This window comes from Centruroides sculpturatus, unplaced genomic scaffold (assembly GCF_000671375.1).
Source record: "Centruroides sculpturatus isolate CEXI.00-Female unplaced genomic scaffold, Cexi_2.0 scaffold1069, whole genome shotgun sequence".
Lineage (NCBI taxonomy): Eukaryota > Metazoa > Arthropoda > Arachnida > Scorpiones > Buthidae > Centruroides > Centruroides sculpturatus.
The window spans coordinates 197,795-214,234 of NW_019385224.1; the positions used below are offsets into that span (position 1 = coordinate 197,795).

Below are 16,440 nucleotides of genomic sequence, written 5' to 3' on the forward strand. Positions count from 1 at the left end.
TTAGAGCCAGTTTTCCATAAAAAGTTCTCTCGACTAGTATCCCCTTCGGTAGATCGCTCACGTGTTGCGTTGTCGTACACAAACAAAAAGTATGTGAAAATAATTTACCACTAGCCTTTATAATCGAACGAAATTTTTATACATTTTTATGCAATTACCAAGTACTTTTTTAAAACTATTTTCGCCCTGTGGGCACTTAGAGAGCCCCTACAGCAAACCCATTATCAATTCGGTCAGGCCCACAATGGGGCGGCCGGGTGTGAGGGACGGACCACCCCAGATTTATTTTTTGGGGTAGGGTAAAAACGAACTTAACCTTAGTGCCCACAGGGCGGAATTAAAAAAATGTCGCCTAGATACTGAAAAAAGCTGTTATTTTTAATATATAAATATAACAGTGTAAAAAACTTATGGATTAAGATGTCAACCTACCTCTGGTGAGGACTGGATGGCCAAGCGGTCAAGGTGGCAGCCAAGGTGCTCTGGGAACCCAGGTTCGGATTCGAAAAATCCCCAGAGATTTTTTAGATAGTTCGTCTGGATATTTCGGGCTCTGTCCCTCACCACCAGGCCACCCCACTGTGGGTCTGGCCGAATCCATAATGGGCTTGCTAAAAGAGGCCCTTTTAGTGCCCACAGGGTACTAAAAGTTAAAAAAAAAAAAACTTACCTCTGGTGGAAGTTGAGACTAAATATGGTCTGGTCGAAAACCATGAATTTTTTCTGGGGTAGTCCATCCTGGACGTCTCTCATCAACTGGCTGCCCCATTGTTACTCTGGTTGGACTCGATGAATAAGAAGACTTTTGTATCAATGGCTTTCTGTATACTGCTTTTTTTTTTTTTTTTTTTTCAATTAAGATCTGATGGCTGAGGCAGTTGCCAATTTCATTGTTCCACTTAGAAAAGTATCTGGGATCAAATCTGAAAGTGATGTTCTGGCAAACTTTTGGACATTAGGTTTTTAGGAGCTTCATCTTAATCATCAGTCCAATCCAAAGACACACGAGTGGCCTCACGGTGCTTTTACCATGATAAAGACATTAGCCTATCACTCTGGAAGACATGGGATAGATCCAGACTATTGTCTTAATATAGCTAAAAGTTGATTTTATATTATCAGTTCAAGTAATTCTTTGGCTCCTTTCAGCTCCGAACCATACAAATAAATTTTTCATGGACAGTTAAGTCTCAGATATGTTGGTGCCCATCCCATTGTAAGCCAAGTTGTAAAAATGGTCTCTTAATGCTCACAAGATGAAGTTAAAAAGCTTCATTAATTAAGTTCTTATATACATATTTTTCATTAGTCATTTGTTAACTCCTTCAATAACTTTCATCACATAACTTATCTTGGATGCTTGATTAATACCAGCGCATTGTAGGCTTATACAACCGGCCAGTTATACTCATTATGACCGATTTGTTTGTGATGGGGAAACAATGCCATAATTTGTATAACTCGCAAAAAATATTCAAACTTAGATTTTCATGATGTTTTGACTAACACCTTGCTGTAGACCAGTGGTTCCCAAAGTGGGTGACGAGTAAATCTAGGGAAGCAAAAGATCAAGTGGGCACTGAATCAGGATCCTGCCCATGGGGCATGGCCACCTTTTCTTTTCCTCTATTAAAATGGGTAAGAAGAAACATTGCATATAATAGTTTCCAGATGTGGAGAACAACGTATAACAAAAAACAAAGTGAGAGTTTCATAGAAGTTTTTCTAAGAATATTTCCAAGCCACAAAGGACATTGGGTATAAGTTTATGGAACCAAAGGGGTGATGGCTTGAAAAAGTTTGGGAATCACTGCTGTAGACTATACTTTAAAACTGATATAGAGATTTTCCACAAGTTTTAAAAAGTTAATAAACTAAATATGTAGTCATACATTACAATCTAAGAAAAACCATGCAATTAAATTACATTAATGCAACTAAAATAAGAAGAAATTCTGCTGCATCATTATCTACTCTTCATAAAATTGATCTTTTATTAAAAATATTCTCAGTCGTACAATAAAAAACAACTTGTTTTTATTCTCTCGTAAAGTGTTTCATTTACAGTATATTTCGAAGTACACACAGACAAATGATTAAAAAAAAAAGTAAGATGAATTATGTGATGTGTTAAAACGTATACTCGGTGAAATAAGAGATGATTGGATGAATTCAATTGTCGGACTTTACTAAACAAAATATTACGCTTTTCCTATACACAGCTTTCATACACACACATATAGAATAAAGAAAATTTACTTTCGGTAATTTGTGTAATCAATGCACATCTCTTATAAGAGATGGTTAAATTTATACATAAAAAATTCTGATAAAGAAAACAACACTGCTTTTCATCATGGGAAGTTTACAAGGTGATACAAAATATTGACTCAGATTATATGGTGGTGGATGGGAGAATTTCACCTGGAAAACATTCTTTCCCAAAGGACTCAGTCCATCTACAAATGGAAATTATATATTTACAATTAATATATGTAAATTTAAAACACAAATCCAGATAATACTAGCCAAATAACCAAAACTGCCAAAATGGTAACATGTCTATAACATTGCATTTAGCTAACATCTAATCTAGTGTAAAATCTGGCAATTATGGTTAAAATTTTATAACAAATTAAAGTCACCTTATTCACATAAGCATCCAGCTCGGCATCCAATTCTTCTGCTGTTGGCACTTTTCGTGTCAGGTTTCCTCTTCCACCTCGACCTCGCCCCCTACCTCTACTGAAAATCGAGATGATTAAATTTTGTGTCCAAACAATATAATAAAGAACAACTAAATACAATAATTATTAAATTTTTTTAGTGCTGTAAAATGAACACTGTAACACCTACCTTCCAAATGAGTTTCGTTGTCCTGCACCTCCTCCTTTAGCCCCTCTGCCAGTTCGTCCAGAGGCAGGCAATGATGAGGTTACAATCTGAATATTCATTGGGCGACCTATTAGAAATAAATTTCATCTTTTAATTTCCTACATGTATAATTTTGAGATATTTTTAAAATTACTGAAAATAACTTTAGCTACATTGGACAAACTGTGACTCATGAGCCACATGCAGTCCTTCTAGTCCATTAGTGAGGTTGCAGCCAAAGTTTTCAACACAAAAACATGTACACCGGATGCTCAGCGCCGCCGTACTGTAAGCCTAGAAGTTTGACAATGGCATTTGGAACGCCGAGCATGATTTCACTGATGTTCCAAAAGCCACTGTCAAACTTCTAGGCTTACAGCATGGTGGCGCTGAACATCCAGCATACACGTTTTTGTGTTGAAAACATCGGCCGCAACCTCGCTATTATTTTAACTTTCATACACTTATACAGTTTCTTTTTATAAACTAAGTATATATTACATATATTTTTGTAAGTTTTCTGACCATTATGTAGTATGATATTCATGTAGACTGTAAGTGTAACTTGAAATTTCATATCAAACAGGCAAATGAAAGCTAAGAAGTATATTCACAGAGTTAAAGTTATAAGGAAGAAAAAAATAAGGTTAAATAAAAGCTGATAAACTATACAAAAATAATTTTTTTGTATTTCAGAATTGTGTCCACTTCTTTCTACAAGGTTAATTTTTTCAAGTTATAAATGCAGGGTCTTCCAAAAAAGAATGCTACCATTTTAAATTATTGGAATTACATTAATTATTAATTCCAATATTTTAAACATTGGAAAATGTCCAAGTTTCACATTTGTCCATTACAATTTCTCAATGTGTGCACCTCGTGTCGTATAGCATACATCCAGCTGACTCAACTCAAATTTTTCCTATGCTCATTATGGTACTGTACATATCCATTGTCATTCCTCCCCTGGCAGTCACAATTCTATGGCTCCTGCAGATTACTCATGCTGAAGCGATGACAACTAAGTCAGGTTTTGCAAACTACAGAATGCAAAATGCCTTCTCTATTGCAAAGTTGCTATTTACGGAGAAGGCATTTCCTAGAGAGAATATATGAATGTAGACAAGAGAATCTTGGATGGTTAGTCTTTCAATTGGTGTACAATGCATACTTCCCGATAATAATTAACACGATTATAGTAATTTAAAATGGTAGCATTCCTTTTATAAGACCCTATTTTATGTGAAGTTATTTTTAATTATAATATAATTTTATGTGATTTCATTGATAAAGAAAACTATATGACAAAAAAATTTTGATTATAATTAACACAAAAAGTTTTCAAAAAACTAAATAAACAACCCTATCAATTAACTGATGATGTCTTAATTTAATTTATTATAAACATTTTCAGAACTTTTAAGATTCATCTACAAATACATCAAGAATATCATTTGAACAAAGCTCTTGATAATTAAAAAGAATTAATTTAATTTTTATGATTAATTATGAATTGAAGTCTTTTAAAAATTGCTTTGAAAAACAAAGATTGTTCTTCAGCAAGAACTACAAATTTACAAAACAATATCAATAAAAATAAGTTACCATCTAAAGGAACACCATTATACTGCTTCATAGCTCGAATTGCGTCGCTACGCCTTTCAAAAACAACATCTGCTGTACCAAGAGAGCGACCAGATCTGTCATAATGGACAGCAGCCTTCCTTAGTGGTCCAAATTCCGCAAACAATTCCTAATTAGTAATGAGAAATTAATAAATATGCTATAAATAAAAATTGATAAATTCATAAAATTTCTATCTTGAATTCAAACTTACTTTAATGTCAGCATCTGATACACCATAATCTAAATTGGATACCAAAAGTTTAGTCGGTCCAGTTGTGATTCGTTGACCAACACCGCCATCAAACATGTCATGCTGCCATTTGTCTGGCAATTCTTTAGGCTGCAAATGAAAATAAATTAGTTGATAAATTTTATAAAATTACTTTCATTTAACATATGCATTCAGAATAATAATTAAATATGATTTATTATAAAAAATACACTCATATATAAGAAAAAGAGTAATTCAGAGTAAGAAAGAAACCCGCAAACCCCTGATTTTCATCTTAAGTTTGCATAACATCAAGATCCTTAAGTGTATTCGTCATAATTTACAATGTCTGAGTGTTTAACGAACAAAAGTCATTATGTGACAAGCAATAAGTTTGAAAATTAATTATTCTTAACATTCACATTTGCTTTATAAGTTAATAGACTTGATAACCACAATGTGACTGTATGCCAATTGTAATAAATGAGTTTTATTAATTGAGTAGAACAGGAATGACAAACATTTTTGAGTCTGAATGCTTTCTAGTGAGAATAATTATGTTTAAACTAAAATATATTTTTTCATGTATAATTTTTATTCATTTAAAAATTGTAGTTTTATTATATAAAATCCAATGTTTTCAGTGTTTCAAACTGAACACATGTCAAAATAGTGTCATTTGGACCTTTACAGCAGGAAGGTTTCCATGCCCGATTTATCTTATGTAAATCCACAGCACGAAAAGAAATTATCATTATAATTAACAGCCTGTTAATTAAGCGTTATTTCAAAGAATGATTTAAATGTTAAACATGGTAAGCAGCCATTATGATGAAAAAATAATTACATTAATGCAGTACAGGAGATTAGCCGAAGAAAATTTTTAGAAGCTAACTTTGCATGTTAAACTTTCATAAGAATAATTCATTTTTATGAAAATTTAATTATGATCTTTAATTAAACTTTTTTGTTTCATTTACAAAAAAACAATAAGATTAAATTCTTAAATCTTGTATTATAAATAATTAATGGCAGTCATGTATTTTATGTACAGTACAGTACATTATATAAATAAGCACTCATAAATGATGTGAGCCTTTGAATTATTCTTGGAAAAAACAAATACTTTTATAAGAATTTGTTATATTTATAATCTATAAGTGATATATTTAGTAATATAAGTAGAAGATATTAATGACAAAATTTTTAAAACATGCTAATCAATTGTTTTATTAGAAATGAATAAAGTAATAGCAAATGATATTATATGATAAACAATACCTCACAATAGCACACTACAAACTCAAAACAATCAGGGATATTGTGACATCAAATTTAATTTTATGAAAAATCACATCCATCAACTTCATTTTAATGTTTTATAATCTGTATGTGATGTTATTTACAATGAATATTTCTACTTTTTCATTGCCAGGTGCACTATTGTTCTAGCAGCTGCAGGATGTCACATGCCCCCACTAGACCATTAAGTCATAAAACTACAACAGGAAGTTTAATACACTGTTTACAGAAACTTTAACAAAATTAGCTTTTTTCTAATATTCAAAATTAATTTTCATAATAATTAAAAATTGTAGTCTTTTTTTCTTTAAGTACTGAACCAAAACAGCAATATTTTCTAACTGTTTTGAGTAGTTTATTGATGAACATGATTATATTATAATAGAAATTTAAAAAAGCTTTTTGTTGAAATATTAGATATAAAATAAACATTTTCTCGATTTTGGATCGGTGATCGCACTTACACTGCAGTAACACCAGCCAACATCCTCATTTAGTTCATGCTTGACAAAGGAATTTCCCTTAAGTTGCAGTTTTAAACATTTTGGCAAATGACATATTTTAAACTTTTATTTAGGAAGTGCTATTGCTCATCTAATTAACATATGTACTGTATGTAAAATTCATGCGTAAGAGTAAAATTGGACAGGTAAATTTTAGATCTAAAAGAATAAGAACAATCGAGACTCCTGAAGGCTGTAAAGTCCAATTGAGCAACATCAAATGGCTTTGTCAAGGGCTGCGGAAACAGCATCACAACGTCAAGCTCAACATGAAGCTCTTCTCAATTCTTCAATCGCTATTTTCTCACAATTTGAAAGAGTTGATACTGTTAACTATTTTCTATTACCATAAAGCATTATGAACCTTGTTTATTAATTAATCAAAACAAATTCAAACTGCTTTCTCAGAATATGTTTTAAAAAATGCAAATACCATACTTTCAAGTATATGTCCATCCATTATCAGGAGCTAAAAACAATTCCTGACGATGATCATACAGAAGGGCCAGTCCGAAGGAGTGCAAATGTTGCACTAGCACGAGGCCTCAATAATTTGAAATACAGGTATCCCTTGCTTAATGGGGGATTTGATTAACACATGAAATTAATTGAGGCAATCCCTTTATATATGTGACAGAAGTTTTGATTAGCGCAATTCTGATATATGTGGTAGCATCAAGAGATTAATTAACTGTGTTAATCAAGGAATACCTATATACTGTATATAACTTCCATTTTCTTATATATATATGTAAAACACAGATACAAGAAAATGAAGAAATAAAATAGGAATGTAAATATTTATTTCATATATAAATAAAAAGATTGTTTTTCTTGCTTTTTATCTTATAAATAAAAATTAATCTTATTAAACAACTAATTAAACATTTTTTAGTAGAAGTAGTAGTAGTAGTAATAAAATCTAAATGACTCCACATGAGAAGTTTGTATCAGGCTACCAGGCTACACTTTTCTTCAGACCAACTCTGGTGTATAGTCTAAACACACAAAAGATTTCTAAAAAACTTTTTATACTGTGAAGTACAGTTTGAATTGGTTTTATTTATTTAGCTATAAACATAAGACAAAACGCTATTATTTAAATTAAATAATAGTGCAAGTATTTAAATTTATATGTATAGTAACATTAATTAAGCAACAGTAACAAAGTATAGGTCTAAGCAGCCTTCTTAGTCATAGTTGACATTATGAATACAAATCAAGCAGATTAAATAAATAAATGATAATTTTCATTTAGAACAATTTCTTCATATTGAATCTTAGAAATGAATCTTAAATACTTTTAACTTGGAATGTTTGAGTGTTAAATAATTTATGAATTATTCAATTTAATGAAGATCAGATAAGAAATTGAATCTCAAAGCATCAATTCTCAACTACACAAAACATAAAAATATAAAATATAAGAATAAAAACACCAATTCAAATACCATTTTAAGCATTCATTTTCTTGATCAATCTAGATTTAATTAGTAAATCATTTAATAATCAACAGATATTATTGCATTTATAGAGAATAATGAACTCAACTTATTGTTAATATATAGTCTACTCCCCTATAACACTGTTGATAATTCAGTTTTATATAAATACCGTGTTGTACGAGTCACTTAGATTTTACAAATATGTGTGCCGGGCTGTGAACGGCTCACATATTTGTGACTGAAAAGGGGCAAAGCCCAAAACAAGTACAAAACAATGTACTGTATCGACTCAACTAATAAAGGAATTTGATGGAAAACTTGCCATGTGTCTTTGGAATAAAACACAATACTAGTGTTTACTATGCCATAATTTAAATATGCTGATTTGTCTCACTGATATTTTTTAAAACAAAAATTCAAAGGAAACTTAAAAACTAAAATAGACAATCCAAGTTAGTGATTGCTCGATTATTGGATAGGAATTGGAACTGACCAATATTATGCATCCAATATCCAATATTTCTATTATTGTAGGAGCAGTTAAATACATCAATAGCTCATCTTGATGATATTTTAAGTTTTTAATATTCTTGCCTATATTACTAATTAGGCTTACTCAAAACAATTTTCTCTTGTTCCTCCCACACAGAAAATTTGCACATTAATAAATTGCATTTAAAAATTTTCCGAATTGTCTTGATAAAATAGATAAATAGAGGTATCATCATTTTAAAAGCATATATTTTGGTTATATTAAGGTTGACTTTAAATAATTATCATAATTTGACTCCATAATCTTTATACTGGATGGCTGCACAATTGTCTGTGTTTAAATCATATTTTGATGCTACTTAAAATTATCCTTAAAACATCCCAAAAATAACTGGGTGATTTAGATTTAACAATTATCCCGTTACACCTTTAACTTGTATATGAGTTTATTTTTAATCAACTTTATCCATAAACTTGAAATATCTCTCATTCAAAATTGTTCTGTTTAAAATTTATATAAACAAATAGATATAAAAATTCAGTTCTGTTATGTCATTCAAACAAACCTTTAAACAACCTGCTGGAATGTATCGGGTTATATTATGGCTACATTTAATAATAATTTTGCAAAGAGGTAGACAATAAGTAACCATCTTGTAATAAATTTATTAAGTGACAAGTAACAGTATGGTTATATAAATTTACACACTGAGTAACCAGTATGATTATATCGAAATTATTAATAGTTCTGGAGGTGAAGATTAGACCAAGGTTTGAATAGCATAACTGGCAAATGGCAATGCATCAACAGGTTTGCATTCCACTATAGGCTGATTCTTTTCTTCCATAACTTTCTAAATTAAATATTAATTTATTTATAATTATTAAATTTATTATGAGATGGCAACTTAATTGTGTACTTACTCTATACTTAATTATTAAATGTAGCGATAATATAGCCCAATACAATCTGGCAGATCATTTGGTATTAATGAATAATTGGGTTATTCAATGTTTATACAGTATTTGTAAACAAACATCTTTCAAACCCATGTAACTTGTGACAATGTTACAAAAGACTCCTTCATGTAAAAAGTTTAGCTAGTTCATAAAATATTTGAAAAATTTAGACCTAGCCATAAAAAATGCAATGATTAATCCTGTATATTTACTTTTTTTTTTTAAATTACAAATTTAAATATATAACTGTTGCTTTCTGTAGATATGTTTATGGTCTGTTACCAAGGAAGGAGTTTCACTTCATGGAATGAAGAATCTCAATGTTACTAATTTTGTTAAACAAATTATTTTTTTTATCAGATATGAAATTTTGAATATAATAATTTATATAAAATTAAACAGAATTTTTATACTTACTCAGTTATAAAAATTCCTAAATTTTATATAATTTTCTTGTTTCTAAAAAAAAAGAAGAAAAAAAAAACCAAAAAACAAAAAAGCAATTTCAGATATTTTTGATGATAAAACTTATTTTATCTAATAAAATAATCTTTTTCCTTCTTCTAATACTTTATTTACATTATAGTATATTAATTTAGTACAATCTAATACAAAAATATGCAAAGTATCATCATCTATTGGCTATTTAGGTGCATTAGTAACGAGCAAACAATGTTTGTTTCTAATAAAATATAGTAACTGTAATGTTATCCACAACTTCCTATGTCTTAAATAAATCAAAATAAACTCATAATTTACAGATGTCAGTTTTTAAATTCTCGACAAGCATTTTAAACTTTATTAGCTTTGAGAACTATTTTGAGTTACACAGTTTAATGTAGATATGCAACTAATTCCAAAATTCTTAATAAATAAAATAATTTAATCATACAGTAAAACTTCTCTAACTCAAACATCTGAAACTTGAAGAAAATAAAGCACTCGGTAGGTCTCAATGGAACAGCATAGGGATTTAGTGTCTTCAACTTGATTTCCTTAATTCAAATTTTCTCAGAGTTGAAAGTTTTCATGGACCCCCCCACACTAATTTACATTACTTTCAACTTCTGTGACTCACAACAATACATAAAGTTGAAATCTTGCATATGCAGAAAACACATATTACAGATTCCTTAAAACTGTCAAACTTGAGGAACAGCAATTACTTGTAGCATAATCATGCATAAAAAAATCAGTGGAAAATTATATTACTCATGTTCATATTTTAAAATAAAACTGCACATGATTATAGGTTAACATTATATTTATCTTGTGAACATTTATAAACATCTAGAAATGTATTTACAATTGATATAATATCGTACGTACTGTAAATATGAAGCCAGAAGAAAAACATCAAATTATTATTTTGCTTGATAAATTCAATAAAATTTCATATGATTTTATATTACGGTTTCTCAAACTAGATCCCGGTTGTATTTTTAAGCCAGGAAATCCCGTAAATTTCTTAAAAATTCACTTTTTTCTTATTTTGTGTTAAGGTTGAGGAAATTTTGCAAATAGAAAGTATAATTAACTCATAAACGATCAGAATACATTTGTATTTATTAATTTTAAACCTACTTATTAGTTTTTTTACATTTTTGCTCGTTATGGCATGTCACAAATGGTCAATAATCAACATGTGGCTTATTTGTGGCAAGACTCTGAAAATTCTTTACTTGTCAGAACCAGTAATATTTGGAATAATTGTACTTATGCTAACTTAATTTTTAACCATGCTCAGTAGATTCAATAACTGCATAATGCCAGGTTGTGCAAATTGGGCAAGGATAGAAATGAGTATGAAGTCTGCAAATATGAAGTTTTTCTCCATAAACCCGATTATTAAAGACAAATGAACTGCCAAATTATTGGGCTATAAGCTTGATGCTTCTATTAAAGCAGCCAAGGTAGACAACTCAAGAATACTAGACAGCAAAAGAATTACTACAATCTCGAAAATGAACTAGAAATCTTCCAGGCTACAGGTGAAAAAACACACAATACACGTTTAATGCATTTAAGAGAAGACAGAATTCCATTCACATCAATTGAATCAGAAAGGGCATTCTCAATAGTAGGACTTTTCAATACTAAAATAAGAATCAAATTGAGTGATCAGAGTATTGACCATCTTTGCTTTTTAAAATCTTATTATATAAATTTAAATTTTTGTTGTTGTTGTTGTTGTTGTTGTATGCAGTTTCCAGCAAACTGTAATAAATTTTTTCTATTTGTGAAAATTTCTACGTAATTCAAAGGTAATTGTTAATATATGTCTTACACAGCATTATTAATATGATTTTGGAGGTTGCAGAACGTATTAATTAAATTACTTTAAAAAACAAAAAATAATTATATCATTTGATTTCATGATATTTTGTATATCTTAAAAATAATTAATTCTATCCCGGGGTTTCCCGGGGAACAGTTTGCTTTTATCCTGGAATCCAGGGACAAGCAAAATACGGGGAAATGAGAAACCCTAGTTTATAATAACTATTTTAAGATCAAATAGCAAAGTAATTACTTAGCCTTGAAATCATCAGTCAAATAACGAAGTATTAAATTACTGAACTACTTGTTTATTATTACATAAAAATATCAGATTTAATAAAATATCAAATTATTGACATATGCATTAGAAACTGTAAAGGTTTTAAATAAATTATTTATCACCACCAGTTTTATTTACTAATTAATGCAGGTACTGACAGTCTTATCAGTTTGGAGTCTGGAAAGCAAACGTAACATATTAAGCTGTCATTCAGAAGTAATTTTGAATAATTTCGAACAACACATTTGATCACAATGGTTAAGCAGTAATTCATAGCTTCCGTCATGTCAAAATTCTTATGCATTAGCCTACTAAGAAAAGATTAAAGTGAAAAGTCACCCCCCAAAAAATTCCCCAAATTTTATATCAGTTGATAAAAAAAATCACCAATCTGAAAACACTGAATAGCATTGCATGAAAACTGCCTTCAGTTCTCAACATTATTACATGCTTTCCTGTCCAAACTTGCCACGTGATGTCATGACATTGCTGGGTGTATGATGCATGGACCTCCATTGCACACAAGCTTGACATTCTGCTGTTTTTCTTGAAGTGTGCTTTTTGATTCAATTTCACTCTGAGTGTCAAAATAAGCAAACTACAGTTTTTATTGCCCCTTTAATAAAATAAGTGGCAATTTTGACACTATGCAGTGAAACCCCAGATTTTATACTATTTTAGAAGTCAAGTTTTATTCAATATACAAATGTTTTTGGATTTCTCCATTTTCAAATGTATTCAAAACAAGTTTGATATTAAAACAACGATAATAAATGAACAATTTTGAAAACACAGTGACCACTGTATGTTATTCCTGAAGAAAATATTGATTTACATAATATGAATGATACCATTACTGGTCAGTTATCAATAAATTTTGTGAGATACAGTATTTTTGGTGGGAAATTCTGGGAAACTGATTTTCATATTTATACAACACAGCTGTCCCTTGATAATCCGACAGGTATGGGACCAAAGGGGTATCGGATTACAGAAAGTGATTACATATTTGGCACCGTTTTACTGGCAGTAGCCTACAATATTCCCTACTCCAACTGTTTGTACGGAAAACACATGAAATGTGTGTCATTGTGTAAGAATTGGGTGAGGAGATTCATGTTGCGACATGCTTCTGTGCAAGCAGACATGTAACAAGGATGGGTACATTGACGGGAGGTGCGTCGGACTACTGAGCATGCCGGACTATCAAGGGACAGCTGTATTGTTATAAGAGACTCAATAAACGTCATGTTAATGAGATGTCATGTTATAACGTCATGTTAGTGAGATTTTCAAACTTAGTGAGAACTGCACTTGAACTAGCAGAAAGATTGACGACAATTTGACAACAGTGCTGATAATACCCGAGTTGACTAATGTTGAATTATTGAACATGTCAAAATAGTAAACAGCCAGATTACTAAGATTGTGCTGTATTGTTTAATCATTTGTGTAAAGTTTTCATAAATAAAACCTACATATATTCTAATTTACAAAAATAAACAACAGGATCTGAAAGCTACCAAACATATCAAGTTTTGAATTTAAAGAAAATAAAAAGGTAATATTCTATTGTATGGATATTATATCAATCAATAGAATAGAGGAAAATTCAATTTCAGAAGAAAACTTCTTTTAATTAAATAAAAGATCTCATGATTATACTTTTTACATATTTTCATACTTTACTACATATTTTTCAATAATCAACAATAGTGTATTATGCAATTAGTTTATAATATAGGCAATTATGACATAAATGGAAGTTTGGCACACAAATGGAATGAGTGGGCCAATTTCCACAAATGCCATAATCACTTATTATAAACAAATTGTCTTATGGTATTTTGTGGTTGAATACACCTATAACAGTATACTTACGGAACTCAAAATCCAGTATACATGATTTTGAGTTCCATAATTGTAGCGTTATAGGTGTAGTCAAACACAAATGATATTTACAAATCATAGCCTCATCAAACCATTTTAATAATCATAAATTTTTTTATTGGTAAAAATTGGCCAGGTTGATAAATATACTTAAAAACAATTGAATAATACAAAAAAAAAATGTCTTCACATTTTGTCCTTATTAAATCTGGGCTGACATTTTCCGTACTCTTCAATTATTTTATAATTTTTAAATAAGCTTTCTTGTTTACAAACAAATCAATTTTTAACAGCTTTACTATATTCCCAAATTTAAATAAAACAAAACATTCTTTCTCCACCAAAATTTTATAGAAAAAAAAAACTGCAATATGTATTATGCAACACTATTTTTCCTAACACTAAAAACCATGAAAGATCAGTAGAGAAAGTAGCATAAATTTCAATTTAAATTCTCCATGGTACGAAAATAAGACAAAGAAACTAAATACAGTGCGCATAGACCGCGATTCTATATTACCTTTCAAATCACAGTTTATCCAATGATAACAAAAAAATCATCTTGTATTGTCTGAATTTATTGACATTTTGAATCCTTACATCAATAAATTCTGTAATAAAACCACCAAATTTATAACTGTCAACTCGCTTACCACTGCTATTGTTAACAAACACCCAAGACCTTACCTGACAATCTTACTATTGTTGTTAATACAGTAATTACAATTAGATGCATAATACACCAAACAATAATTAAAGCATATACTTAATTATTTAAAATAAAAAAGTAATTTTAAAACAATTAAAAGATTAAAAAATATAAATCAATAGATTTGTAATCGACTATCAAAATGTACACTTATAACGGTTAGATTTTGTTTATTTGAATAACATAAACCATTTTGAATCGGATTTAAACTAGAAAACAGATCAAATTACATACAAAATGGTCGAAAGTGTGATCACACGTCTATTAATAAAGTCAAGATGCGTTACGTAGGATTTAACAAGAGAAGAATGTGGATAGAAGCTGTGGTAAAATGGATACTCACTCTGTTGTAAGGAGTGGGTCTTGATCTTCCTCGATTCGTTCTTGTTCTTATTGCTCCAGCTCCACGTGAACGACCCGTCGTCGCGCTACTTCGTCCCCTTCCACCTCTTCCGCCTCTCTGGCCTCGTCCACGCAACATCCGATAATCATTTTTGTTCAATTTGATGATATCATCTAAAGACATGTCTATTTTGTCCGACATTTTCAGCCTTATTATCAATAAAAAATCTTTCAAAATGTCGCGAAACCAGAAAGAAAGACAATAATGGCGGTTGAAAATTCGAAAGGGATTCTGGGTAACCGCCACCTGCCTGTAGTTAATACCTTCATCGTGTTTTTTTTTTTTTTTGAAATTTTATTTAGTTTCGTAATTTTTTTGTGTGTGATTTCATTTAATTTGTAATAATTTTCGTAAATATTTTTAAAAATTTATTTAGTTAAAATATTTCGTGCGTTGTTATCTGATCTAATCTTTTGTGAGATATGATTAGATCCCGTTTCCCCGAATCTTATTCGAGTACGCTTCGTTCAATAGTGAGAAATAAATAATAATCATTTTAGTTATATTTTATTATTAGTTTACTATGAGTATAATCTATTAATAGACTTATTGCACTGATGCAAACCGTGGTTGTAAAAACGAGAGTTTAGTAGGCCGGATGGCCGAGCGGTTAAGGTAACAGCCTACAGCTGTGGGGGATCCGGGTTCGAATCCGGACGAATCGCTAAATTCCTAGGAATTTCTCGAGAGATGGTATCCGTCTGAATATGTCGGGCCCCGTCCCTCACCACCCGACCGCCCCATTTTGAACCTGGTCGAATTCATAATTGTCTTGCTCAAAGAGGCCCTCTTAGTGCCCATAGGGCAGAGAGCTAAAAAACGACGAGAGTCTAGTTGGTTTCATTCGGCAATGCGACACGTGGGTGATCTACCAAGGGGATATCTTCCCCTGGGAAATCTTTTTAAGAGAAACTGGCCCCTATGTAGATGTGGAGAAAACCCGGAAAACTCCACGTGGCGAGGCACGAACCCACGATCCATTCGGATATTGGTGGGTTCGCAAAAACGAGACTTTATTACTCCAGGCCTGCCAAGGTGGTGGCCCGCGAGAAATGTACAGGTTGTAAAAGAAAGTAAAATGTATTAATGTGATCTCATGGTTAAAAAAATCTGAAGTAATGAGTATAATTAATTGAAATTTCCCATTTTTATAATGCGGTTCATTTGCAAAATAGTTTAATCATTAAAGCTACCTACGGCCCGAGAAAGTTTAGCCTATTTTAATTTTGGCCCTCTACCAGCTGCCAAATTTTGCAGATCTATAGGTTTACAGAAAACTTTTTTGCACCCTTATACAATACTTTCTTGTATTTTGGGAAAGTATTGTATAAGGTGCAAATAAAGCACCGGTAACAAATAAAATCTCGTTTTTGCCACTGTATTTTACATCAGTGCAATAAGTCGTATTAATAGATTACAGTCAAATTAAATTAATAATAAATAATAATAATCCAGCAACGAGTTG

The 16,440-nt window shown here is 30.7% G+C and overlaps 1 protein-coding gene across 2 annotated transcripts; it reads right to left on the bottom strand.

Annotated features, from left to right (window-relative positions):
- Positions 1–2,015: 2,015 nt before the first annotated feature.
- Positions 2,016–15,218, bottom strand: LOC111636389 (THO complex subunit 4-like). 2 transcript variants are annotated; one of them, XM_023381629.1, is made up of 6 exons: positions 14,916–15,218; positions 4,712–4,840; positions 4,480–4,627; positions 2,857–2,962; positions 2,646–2,742; positions 2,016–2,459 (listed from the first exon to the last, which is right to left on the bottom strand). In XM_023381629.1, the coding sequence occupies exons 1-6, from the start codon at positions 15,114–15,116 to the stop codon at positions 2,451–2,453; spliced, it is 690 nt and encodes a 229-aa protein (XP_023237397.1). In that variant the 5' UTR covers positions 15,117–15,218; the 3' UTR covers positions 2,016–2,450. The 2 variants fall into 2 exon arrangements, with proteins under 2 accessions (XP_023237397.1, XP_023237396.1); XM_023381628.1 differs by having other exon boundaries at positions 2,646–2,745.
- Positions 15,219–16,440: the final 1,222 nt, after the last annotated feature.

What these genes read in the sequence shown, in the direction of transcription:
- LOC111636389 (XM_023381628.1), bottom strand. Translation starts at nt 15,116, where the DNA reads ATGTCGGACAAAATAGACATGTCTTTAGATGATATCATCAAATTGAAC. An exon ending in TATCAGATGCTGACATTAAA is followed by an intron (nt 4,628 to 4,711) that starts GTAAGTTTGAAT and finishes ATTACTAATTAG; the next exon opens with GAATTGTTTGCGGAATTTGG. An exon ending in TAATGGTGTTCCTTTAGATG is followed by an intron (nt 2,963 to 4,479) that starts GTAACTTATTTT and finishes TATTTCTAATAG; the next exon opens with GTCGCCCAATGAATATTCAG.